At 28.2% G+C, this 13,589-nt stretch overlaps 1 protein-coding gene across 1 annotated transcript in view; it reads left to right on the plus strand.

Annotated features, from left to right (window-relative positions):
- The first annotated feature begins 1,853 nt into the window (after positions 1-1,853).
- The window catches only part of LOC119684455 (galactosylgalactosylxylosylprotein 3-beta-glucuronosyltransferase P-like), a 12,322-nt gene continuing 586 nt past the window's right edge, over positions 1,854-13,589 (plus strand). Inside the window, exons 1-4 of the mRNA XM_038098502.1 lie at positions 1,854-1,936; positions 3,734-4,205; positions 4,620-5,306; positions 11,616-11,805. Coding sequence (XP_037954430.1) covers positions 4,083-4,205; positions 4,620-5,306; positions 11,616-11,805 — 1,000 coding nt within the window. The 5' untranslated portion in view covers positions 1,854-1,936; positions 3,734-4,082. The remainder of the gene's footprint in view (positions 1,937-3,733; positions 4,206-4,619; positions 5,307-11,615; positions 11,806-13,589) is intronic.

Genomic DNA, 13,589 nt, shown 5'->3' on the forward strand with positions numbered 1-13,589 from the left:
TTAATCAGAAGTTAGTTTTAACAAAACGGTGTGGGACAATACAACACATGCTTTTCACATAAATATCTGGCTTAATAACATAATAATATAGCCAATAATAATATAAAAAAATAAAATTATATTGCATATCACAACTGTAGTAATGAATATTTAAGTATATAATTAAGTGTAAGTGTAAGTTAAGGAATGTGTATAATATAAACATGGATAGAGTCGTCAAACATTGATCTGGAAAAGATTAAGATTTTATTGCATACAATCGAATTGAAAATATCCTTCGGTAATTATGAAAAGAACAGGGTATAATCGGCCATGTAGTTGTTGTTGCAACCCGATTATATTTTATTATAAATTATATTGTATATTATAACTATAGTAATTAACATAATTAAGTATAGGCGTATGATTAGGAACTTGTATAATATAAACATGGATACAGTCATCAAACATCGATCTGGAAAAAATTAAGATTTTATTTAATACAGTCAAATTGAAAATACCTTCGGTAATTATGGAAAATATAGGGTATTATCATCCATCAATGGGCGCAGTGTCACGCATAACTAATGTTTGAGTTCATCAAATACTAATACTAATAAATATGGAGGTAAATTTCAAAACAATATTATTAAATGCAATCAGCAAAATATTTTGGTAATATATACAAAATAAGTTCTTTTGTACAAATTTTATTAAAAAAAAGTGAATAATCAACTAAAATGTATATTAATTGTATATTCTATAAATATACTGAAAATTTTTTGGTTCATTTAATAAAAAATTACAAGTTTAGTCCCTGCAAATATATCGGTTTTCGATTTAGTTATTCCGTCCCAGCAAATATTCTTTATGTATTACAACTTAGTTTTTTGTCATAATAAAAATCATTTTATTCATTCTTTTGAAATAAGACAGTTAACAAATTTATACAATAAAATAACAAACTGCTAGGTTTATAAATGAAAACTTTTCTTCAACTTTAAACTTTCATTCATTAAAGTTTAAACAGAAGGGATATGCGCGTGGATAAAAGTGACCGAACTGCAGTATGCTAAATCAATTTTTTTCATTGCCTTGAGCTATTATATATTTACAATATATAAGTACATTTATATACTTCATATAAAATGATGTCTCTTGGCAAACATAGCATAAGCTGATCCGAAATAAATCTATATATTTTTTCGACTTAGTTCTTGTTTTCGCTTCATCAGAAACGTCGGTTTTTGATTTACGGTTCAGTTTCGGTTCTACGACCTAATATATGGTGTAGTATTTTAACAGAACTAAAATGGTCTATCAAAAGAATTTTCAAACTGTTTTGGATTTTGTAATTATTATTACAAAAATTAATTTAATTATTAAATTCGAAAAAATTGTCAAAAACTTTTTACAATTGTTCACTTTGTGGTTAGTTTCACTTTTGAATAAAACACATCTTACATCTAAATTAATTAATACTTTTCTTTGCTGGAAGTTTACTCGTAATACCCTTTCCATACAGTTATACGTATGAAATTCAATGTATTTATATATTTAAAAATATATTTTTACCACAATTATTTTGTATGAATGCTAATAATCATAAATATAATATATAATATATAACAACATTCCAATTTTTTTATATCTAAAAATTTCAATTCTTCGAAATCTTCAAAAAAAATTGGTTAGTAGCAGATAATAATAAATATTTCAGTTGAATTTTTTTAAAGTTTTATTATTAAAACCATGAATTTTATCCAACATATTCGGAGTTGTTCCATTATTTGAGCACCCTGTTTGCTGTATATATAAGTTTTTTACTTTTTCTTATATTCATTGTTATTTTATTCTCTTATATTTTTCAGAAATATTGAACTGAAGAAACCGAAATAACTATTACAGTAAACATGAGTTTGTTTGCAAGAAGATGTTCTAATCGCAAGAAACTATTGTAAGTACTAGAAAATTTTATTATGTATATACAATTTGTAAATCAGGGTTTGAAAATTGAAGCGGTTTTATACTAAATTTATTATATTTTAAATTAAAGTTTTGGTTGCACACGTAAAAACTCAACAGATTCTAAAAGCAGAATAAAAACCAAAAATCTAAAGTTAAATTATTTAAAGTTTAAATATTTTTTAGCTAAATTTGTTGTTAATTTATATAAAAAGCAAGAACGGTATGATAATTTTTAATAGTAAGATTTTTTAATTTAATTCCTTCTAATTAAATTTTTTTTTAAAAGTTTGTTAACAAATCAGTTTAATATGTTTTTATAATTTTTATAAATCTTAAAATCCTACTTTTATGCCAGATTTTTGCATCTATAAATAGAAGGATTATTAATGTTAAAATCATAATTATTTTTAAAATACAATATATAATATAATAACATAAAAAATAATATTATAACATAATAATTAATTAATATTTTCAATTACTAAAATTTGTTATGTATGATTTAAACAAAAATTTTCCCATTTAACGGAATGTGGTATTAAGAAGTGTAGTTAAATCTTAAACTGAAGTGATATTTATAGAAAAAGATTTAAAATTTCAACTTAAAAATGTATTAATTTGTTTGATTGGAACAAAAAAACCGGCATTATTTACTAAATTGATAAAATATCACATAGCATATAAATCGCCTTAAAAGTTGGAATTCATATCAATCACATAAAAAAAACCTACTAGTCACTACTTAATATTTTGAGTTCACATTCTATTCATACGAGTAAGATCGTTATTTAACGGTTTATGTAAACTTTTCAATAAAAACAGTTTTTTAATTTTTATACGAAAACTCTTTATTTCAATATATAAGAAGAGTATATTTTTTTTCTCTTTAGTTGAAAAATTAATAACCTCGTTAATAATTTTAATATATATTAAAGAAAACACGAAAAAAAAATTTTTTTAATAAAATAATACCTTTTTTAGCATCTTTGTCGAAAGTTTTAAGGAAAATAATATTAAATGACGTTTAAATTAAGATGTAAGTTACTCGAAACTGAAAAAGTACTTTTTCAGACACGAAAATATAACAACGAATTGATTTTAAAAAAATTTTACCCATCTTCTTTCAATATACAAAGAACTTAAAAACTAGAACTAATAATCTGACCATAAGAGGAAATATTTTCCCATGCTACTATTGATCACTCTTATATAAATTTTTTATGATAATTTTATTTTTAATAAAACACGATGTCGAAAGTATATAATTTCGTCTATAAACGGTTTTTTTGGACTTTATCAACATGAAGGCGGGAATGTAGTTCTTCGATCAAAACAAAATAGTATCGACTGATATACAAACTCTATTCTATCCGAGAATAAAATGCAATCGTATGAAATGACTGCAATCATTTTTGAGATATATTATTTCATATGACTGCATTTTATTATCGAATAGAATTCCCTTTAATACTTTGTATATCAGTCGATACTATTTTGTTTGGATCGAAGAACTACACCAGCGTCTTTATGCTGATAAAGTCGGAACCAATCTCAGCTAATCCAACTAATTTCAACCAATGGATATTTAAATGACTAAAAATTGATGTAGGGCTTAACTTAAACCTAATATATGGCTTAATGAAACGTTCTTGATATGTTTAGGAAAAGCAATCTGTTTAATTTTGTTATTATAAAATATTTCCAACTATAATTTTATTTTGATTCATTTTCATACCCTGATTTAGGAATTAATATGAATAAATTTAATTAAACATATCTTTTTTAGGTTTAAAACAACTAAAATTATATATTACCAGAGATATTATTAAGTAATTTAGAATATTAACATAAAACAATCATTAGTAGCTGTAAACTTGCATTAAAATTTAAGACTATCTTTAAGGTATAAAGATAAATTTCATAATCTAAAGTAAAACGAATGAAAAACAAAAATAAAAAATTAACTAAGCCAACACGAAAAAAACACAAGACATGAACAGATAAAATAACACATCAAATCACGCACAGAATACGAGTATTGAACAGCAGAAAACAATCCTCACACACGAAACAATAAATTTTAAAACAAGAAAAAAACAAACAGGAAACCAAAATAAACTGAGCAAACAGACAAAATGGCACTGGGAAAATCCATTAAAATGTACCTGACAATTTTTGTAGCAACCACATGCATATACATGGTACTGTATCAGTATCACATATCACGACAACCCATAACATCACCCGAACTCTTAAAGGTAAGTCGTAACATCACTACTATCTTTCTCTACAATAAAGTCTCTATTTAAATTTTTTGTTTGGAAGAAAATTTAGAATAGTTTTTGTGTACTTTTCTATTCACATAGAGTATCTTGATAAAATTTGTTACGAATAAAATATTTTCCTTTGGTATTGGCACTGAATTTCAGTAAGTTTAACACTCACTAGCAAATTTATTTATTAGCAAAAATGCACAAAATTTAAGTTCTTGTATATAAGTTACAGACAATCACCACTTAAGATTAGTAGTTAAGTAATTTTCATATATTATTATTAAGTATGCTTTAGAATTAATATAAAACTTATGTTTCTCACACGTCCTCACTTTTTCACATGAGTTTTTATTATTCGAATATCAATCGCCATTTTGTGAATTATATTTGTTTTTACAGAGCAAAGATTCAAGTAATTTAGTTGGAACTGAGATAACAGCTGAAGAAACTGGAAACGTTAAACTTTTAAAAACAACATCCTTTTTAAACAGATATAATCTATTCTTATGGTCGCCAGTATCATTACTGACAAGTCAACAACGAAAGATCTCTACATCATCATTATCTCAGGCACCGGGCGTATCGGTGCCTGAAGTATCATTAACATCTCAAGTAACAGACACATCGATATCATCATTAGTATCATCTACAACAATAAAATTATCGTTAACATCAACATCAACATCATCATCATCATCATCATCATTATCGAATACAAGCATTTCATCAACAACATCATCTACGGATGAGAAACCTTCCATTTTGAATGTAGTAACACTTCAAAATTTAGACAATACGAATAATACTTTTGCAAATAATAAAAATAGTAACAATTATAATATGTATGTGAATTTCGAATCCAACAAGAACTTAAGAGCAAAATTAAAATTACATTCAGATACAAATAACACTAAAAGTGCTACAATAGCAACATCAACTACTAAAAACGCTACGATAACATCAGGTAAAACCATTGGAAAATCAGCCATTCAATCCGCAGCCTCAACAACACGTACAAGATTAACTACAGAAATACGAACAAAATCCACAAAAATTACAAACTCCTTTGTACCGGAAGTAGTGCCCGTAAATACCAAATATCATTTTTTTCTTAATTATTTTTTATTAGCTATTTTTATTTGCACTCCAATGACACTCTTATATATTTTGAGTTAGTTGCTTTTCCGTATAAAGTAGTGCAGAAATTGTAGTTGTTATAAATAAAATTCTTCAGTTTTATTTAATTTCTATTGATTTCTAACACTTCAATATTTTTAATAAAAGATGAGAAGACTCAACGATATGCAGACATCTGTATGCAATCTGGCCACGTTCTGATAAAAGGAAATCCAAAATTTTCATTGCGATACCCCGTAGGCCACTAGACCTAAGTGGATCCACTAGGGATAGCCGGTATAACCTAACCTAACCTATGACTTAAATAGTAAAACAAATGTCTTTACTTTATCGTTTTTGGAACTTCTATCAGTGCTACCATTTTTTTCCTTCATATTAAACCATTAACCCTTGTTTATTTGCAAGTTTCAAGACTTTGAATACTCAATAACCGTATATTAACTGTAAGAATATAAATAGAGGAATATCTTTTGTATAAACCATATATGATCATAGTAGGTTGTAAAGCCCAGAGAAAAGAGGTTAATTGCCCAATTAGCTAAAAAGTAAAATTAAGGCTTTGTCTTGTAAAAATGGGTAGAAATATTGAAAATCTCATAACCAACCTTATGAACACATTTATTTGATCGTCCATATGAACTTAACATGCTATGTATTAAAAATCCAGTCATTTAGTTGTTCAAATAATAATATTCTTAAGAAATTTGTGGCTAGCAAACATGGTTGTCAATTATAAAATAAAAACAATTTATTTAACTGTAATCTTGTATAATCTCGGAGTTTATGTGTTTCAATAAAATGAAAACACTTGTTTTTAGTTTAAAAAAAATTTGTTTTTAATTATAATCATTCTCAATTACAACATACTTATTCCAACGATTGTAGCCCATGTATCCCATCTCTGCAGTATCTTAAAAATGACAAGCGTTTGACTCAAACTATCAATCTCGCTGCTTTTTGACTTAGAAATGAAGCTATATGAAAATAAAGATATAGCTGTGAAAGATATGTGGTTTCACAGAACAGTGCCACAAGTCTCACAAAACGTCCTTTTTTGGCTTTGTTTCGCGAGAAACTTCCCTGGCGTACAATTTCACGTTTTGATGATGTGAATAGTAGTAGTCAATACTAAGATAATACCATTTGTCAGCACTGATCTTTTTGTTTGTTTATGGTTTATTTAAACAAAATCTCATATTCAATAAGCTTTAAAAACGTTCATCCAGAAAGTCCATAAAATACTTTTCATTGTTAGCTACTATGAAAATCGTTCCCTAATAAACAATTTTTAAAGTGTGAGTAGAGTTAAAATTAGGAACTGAATGTAACAAAGAGGCTGATTGTTACAAAAATTTGCAGCACATATAGTTTATTTGACTAATTTTAACGATGCTTTTTCAAGCTGCATGATCAGGACACTGTCTTTGTGAAATATGGTTGGTCCAGAAGTTTACAGCAATAATTTGGTTTTATTGTTTTACCAGTTTACAAAACTCTTTTTACATTTTTACATTTTTGGGGCACAAACTCGTTTCGGACTCGAAATACAGGGTTCGCACAACTTCTTAGTTTGATGTTTCAAGTCAAGTTCCTGATAGTAGACTTAACTTTTATCCATATTTACAAAAACAATTAGGCAGATCAGACCATTTTTTGCTTAAAGTTGTATTTTTATATATGTTACGAATATACTTAATCTAATAGAAGTAAATAATTTATTTAAAAATTATAAAAATGAGTGTGAATGTTACGCAATTTTTTGAATCTAAATGCTATAGTACAAGTATTTAGGGTCTGTCATATTTCTTGAGATATTCAAAAAAGTGGTAAATCATGTTCCCACAATCATATTAAAGAAAAATTTCATTCAAATATTTTGATCGTCTTCCAGTTGATAATATTCATATCTCTCAGATCTTGTCGAACACTGTCACTCCATCTCTTTCCCGGTCTTCTTTTTCTTCTCATCGTTCTAATTTCACTTTCGAATATTTTGGCTGCTGCTCTTTCTTCTGGTATTCGCACAAGGTGTCTTACCCACTTTTTATGTGATTATTGCGTTACCTTTCATCACTTGATCGAGTTCATCTTTATATTTTAAGCGATATTTTCCGTTTTCTTGCACTGCTCCAAATACTTTTCTCATAATCCTTCCTTCAAATACCGCCAATTTATTTGCTTCGGCATCAGGTTTCATTCCCATAAGTGACTACAGGCCGTATAATTGTTTTATGTAACAAACTTTTGGTTTTTCTCGTATATTTTTAGCAAGTAATTATTTAATTAACACAACAGTTTTTTTACATCAGAAAACAAAATTGATTTTGTTCTGCTGTTGTACAAACTCAATAGTTAGTGGTCAGAATTAGATTATGAAGACCTCTGAAACTATGTTTTTAGTAAGTGAGTCTCAAAACTTACTAAATAATAGCTAAATAATTACTAAATAATAATAAATAATATTGATTTGTTCAATAGAGTAATATTTTTCTTCTTCTTAGTTCCCTTCAAATTTTTTAAAAAAATATAAACAATTATAGTAAATGCACTTATTCTATAAAATTAAGATCTGTTAGACCTGTCTTGCGGTTTGCAGAATAAAACATGTTAAAATGTCATTATAATCATTTAAAACTTATTGCATAATTAATTTAGTTCTATCCTGTGAATAGGTTTGGATTTGATTTTCAATTGCTGTTTCCGGCTTGAGGTTTTGTTCTAACATTTTCCAAATTTACAGCCAAAATCAGGAAATGCTTTAGTATTTTCTTTTTCTGTTCAAATGTTAATTAGCTATTTGAAAGTTAATTTGTACAATGTTTCTCAAGTATGTGAAAAAACTTACATACTCTTCGCTTACTTCGATGCGATTCCAATTCTACGTTTTAATCGCATGACATATGTAAGTTAACACCCGCGTACCCCAAATCCGGCCCTGTGCTTAGTTTCATTAACGGAGCAATCATGCGATATTGTTCGAACGCATGGTTACTACCAAACGGGACATCCACTTGTTTGTCTGGAAAAGTCCCGTTTGGCTTCGGTAGCTCCCAACTTCGCAAAAGTTCGCTCGGTCTCTCCTGCTTAAGCTTCCGAAGAAGCAACATCAATTATTTCTAATTTAAATAAAAGAATATTTAACTTTTAATATTAAATTAACTAAAACAATATTTAACTTCTATATACTTTTGGTATCGTTTGCACTTACTTGGGTTCCGGTCCGAGTTAAGTCCATTATTATGTGAAATTCGCTAAATCAGATAGAAATTAGCAATATATAGATTTTTGGGAAGCTAATCCACATTGAATACTTCTAAATAATTATGTTAATAATTTTATAATATACGATATGCTCTTCATTTGATGTCATTATACAGCTCTGTGATTATAATTAAGATTTGCGTTTGAATTCATTAGCTTTGCTGTACATCTAATATAAAATTAAAATACATTTGATGATCTTTTAAGAAATCTCAAATATTTCTATGTGGATTTATGTAAATTCTGTGCTTTACAATAAGAAATTATTACTGCCATTTGAATCAACTACTTAAACAGATGACCTTCTATAATTTCCATGCATCAATTTGTATTGCGTTAGTCTACTGGCATTCTTTAAACAGTTGCATTCTAATTTTTTAATGCCGTCACACATCTGACATCTAATAGATTAGTTACATTTTGTAGTGAATTTAGTTTTTTAGGTCAATCGACTATTGTTATAACCATTTCACATTTAGTTCTCCATATACGAGCAAATATGCAATGCTGTGATTCCAAATTAAAATTTGCATGTGCTTAATTTAAAAATTGCGTACTGCATAAGATACAAATAACAAATGAATTTAGAAAATTTTATATAATTATTTAATGTAAATATTTGCTTTAGAACAAACTGCATGCGGTTAAATTAGCTTATTTATAACAACTTTAATAGCATGTATCTTTTGTTTGTTATAACAACTTTTATCTAAAATTTTTTTGATGTCAAATAATTGTTACTAAATGCACTAAAATTGTTCAAATCGTTTTAAAAATTTGTCTTTTAAATTTATTATATTAATTCAGATCATAATATGAATCAATTTATATAACAAAAATTAGGTTTGAAATAATTTTATTTAGATAAAGATATGATTTGTGAACGCAAATCATCTATTTTATTTATTCTGTTTATTTTTGGGAGAAATAACTGAATATATACTTTATTTCAATGAACCCTAGATACTTGTGTATACATATAGCATAAAATTGAACCGTTTTATATTTAACTTCACCTTTTAAATTTGATGTCTTGAGTGAATACTCAACATTTAAGATGCCTACCAAATGCTGTGCGTTATTGTACAGCCACTTCTTATTTCCCTTCTACTCCGAGATTATAAAGTTGGTCGTAATAACCTATTGTATAAAAGAATAAAACACAAAAGCATTAAAATATCTAGCGTCTTTTTAGAAAAACATTTTAAGAAATAGCTTCTAACTGACTAAAATCAATAAAAAACTTAATCCTTAACATGTTTAAAGTCTGGAACCAATCAGACATTGGTTCTACAACGCCCAACCTTATAACCAAAATTACGAGGATTGTAAAATCATAAAGGCTTTTTAGCAGATCGAGAAAGCCTCAAAATGTAATTTTATATACATTGTGACCGAAAAGTTTTCGGAAATTCTCATTTAAAATTCGCGCGCTGTATATTTTTCGATATTTTAAGTTTATGTAGTTTGGCAAGCACTGTCCTTAATTACTATGCCAAAAATGAGCGCGATCTGTCGGACAGTTCGTTTACGGCAGCTGTTGAAACCAGTTCACCTCAGTAGTGCGTTGCGAAAAAAACAATGGAAAAAAATATTGAACAAAGAGTTTGCATCAAATTTTGTTTTTCGAACGAAATTTCGTGTGCAGAATCGTTGCGAATGCTACAAAAGGCTTATGGGGAATCAGTTTTATCGAAAACTCAAGTTTATGAGTGGTACAAAGCCTTTCAGGACTGTCGTACGACCGTCGAAGACATGCCGCGTTCTGGACGACCTTCGACCTCTACCACCGACGAAAACATTGAAAAGGCAAAGGAAATCGTGTTCAAAAATCCTCATGTGAGTGTTAGAGAGATAGCACGAGAGCTAGGCATCGGTCGTGAGATGGCTCGTTTGATTTTGGTGGACAATTTGTGTATGCGACGTGTCAACGCCCGGCTTGTTCCGATTCACCTCAATTTGTTCAACATTATCAACGATTTTAAGGCCAAACATTCAATAAATACCATCGAACAGCCACCGTATTCACCTGATCTTGCACCGTGTGACTTTTTCCTGTTTCCCAACCTCAAATTACCACTCAGAGGAACGCGTTTTGAATCCATAGAAGACGTAAAACAGAATTCGCAGAGGGAACTCAAAGCCATACCGGAAAGCGCCTATAAAAAATGTTTTGATGATTGGAAGAAACGTTGGCATTTGTGTTATCGCTTCTAATGGAGCATATTTTGAAGGAGATAAAATAAATATTGATGAAGATTAAGAATTTTGCGTTTTATTTAAAATTTCCGGAAACTTTTCGGTCACAATGTACGTATTAGTATATGCAATTATTTTTTTTAATTTAAAATAAAAATAATTTTACCCACCATCATATATGCTATATAAAAATAGCGCATTTAAATAACTATGTTTACATATCTATTATGTTAACCAAATATTATTTACCTACGGTTATTTCATTAGTTTTGTATTCCTAAAAGTTATTTTAGTATATATAGCAATATATTTTTTTTATTTAAATAAATTCTTTTATACAATTTATTTACTTATTCATTAATTTCTTATAATTATAATAAAAATATTGTCTTGAGAAAAAACTTTGTTACCACAAATTCATTTGATTATAATATGCTACCAATTACCATAATTAATATAAAGGTGCAAGCAAAGTAAAAGTAAATTGCAATTTTTATTTAAATTTTACATATCTAACTTAATTTTCTCACTATATTACAATATTTCGTTGTATCGATTCATATTTGTAAAATTACAAAATACTAACAGAATTAAATATTAAACAATAAATAAACTTGTTTACACCCAACAACGTAATATTTTTTACTGTAAATTAACTCTTAACTACTCTACTGCATGACAGTTTTTTCATTTCTTTAATTAATGCTTGCTTGTTAATTTATTTGTAACTTACTCATATATATATTTTTAATAACATTATATAGGTATTAAAATATTAACTATGTTAATTTTTTACAGCCTCCTCCTTTATACATCATTACGCCTACATACCGCCGTCCGGAACAATTAGCTGAGTTAACACGTCTCGGCTACACACTAAAGCATATTACCAACTTACTATGGTTAGTAATCGAAGACGCCAATCAAACATCACCATTAGTACAACACACACTAAATCGTATTGGAGTCCCTTATATATACCTGATAGGTAAATACATTTCTTATTTTACTAAATAAAATTAAGAAATAATATAATTATATATAATTATTCAAAAACATAATTATCACACCATTTAAAATTTTAAAAGTATATTAAAAAATAACTTATGTTCAGCCCAGAAAATTCATTTTTATAGTAAAATTCCTTCACTATTTATCACTTTATAGAGATACATTTATTATTCAAAATATATAGATACATTGTTCTCGAATATAAAATTCAAGAAAAACAATTCTTTTTATTTTATTATTTTGAAAAATAATAATACTTTTATTTTTATTTTAATACCTTTACATCACATTAATAATTTTAGTACTTTAGTACTGGAAGTTGTACTCTATATATAACGATTATATATGGCAATCACACATATTTAGCACATTTATCACATTATAAAATATATAAACTGTCTCTATTTAAACTGTTACGGACAAAGTTCTCAAAAACAGTAAATTTCAAAATTAATTTGAAATTAAACAATAATAATTCAAAAATCAAATACAGGAGTTCAGGTAGGGCGCAGTAGACTGAATCAAATAATTACTTAATAAAACAGAGAATTCATTGTAATGGAATTTATAGATTTTATAGGGTACAGAATAAAATTGCAAAACACGTGCTAGAAGCTTGACCGGCACTCTTCCATAAACAAACTAAACTGCTGGTAGAGTTAAACGTTATATTAATTATACAACGTACTAATTAATCAGCTATGGAAAACACAAATTATTGTTTTTAAATTTTTTTAATAGAAAAATATTCCGATATTTTGATTTCTTTCGATATTTATTACTAAGAGGGTGATGTGGCACTGCGACCATCGGGTCTATTATGTCCGATTAGATCAGTCTCTAAACTCTGTTAGGTCAATAATAAGTAGTATTGAGCTTACTTTACAGAGTTTTATCGCCTTTTCCGTAAGTTTTCACATTTCCAAGAAAGAGGAGGGTACTGTGTCCTAGTCAACAGAAAGATTCAAGCTTTATGACCGATGTCGCTGCTCCTTTCCTGACTGGTCTGAGTATTCATTCACATATGCCAGTATGTCCCGGTATACACAGAATCGACACCTGATTTAATTCGCCGGTTTAGCTTTTCAAGGAACTAGCGAAATATAACATTATGAAATTATAAACACATGTTATGTATGTATAATAACAAACAAAAAAGAAATAAAAATGTAAGGGAAATAAAAAAAAACAGTGACAACGAAAATACATACATTAAGACTGAAAAGTTTTCGGAAATTCTCATTTAAAATTCGCGCGCTGTATATTTTTCGATATTTTAAGTTTATGTAGTTTGGCAGCACTGTCCTTAATTACTATGCCAAAAATGAGCTCGATCTGTCAGACAGTTCGTTTACGGCAGCTGTTGAAACCAGTTCACCTCAGTAGTGCGTTGCGAAATGTCTTCGACGGTCGTACGACCGTCCTGGAAGGCTTTGTACCACTCATAAACTTGAGTTTTCGATAAAACTGATTCCCCATAAGCCTTTTGTAGCATTCGCAACGATTCTGCACACGAAATTTCGTTCGAAACACAAAATTTGATGCAAACTCTTTGTTCAATATTTTTTTCCATTGTTTTTTTCGCAACGCCCTACTGAGGTGAACTGGTTTCAACAGCTGCCGTAAACGAACTGTCTGACAGATCGCGCTCATTTTTGGCATAGTAATTAAGGACAGTGCTGCCAAACTACATAAACTTAAAATATCGGAAAATATACAGCGCGCGAATTTTAAATGAGAATTTCCGAAAGCTTTTCGGTC

Source organism: Teleopsis dalmanni, chromosome 1 (genome assembly GCF_002237135.1).
Source record: "Teleopsis dalmanni isolate 2A chromosome 1, ASM223713v2, whole genome shotgun sequence".
NCBI lineage: Eukaryota > Metazoa > Arthropoda > Insecta > Diptera > Diopsidae > Teleopsis > Teleopsis dalmanni.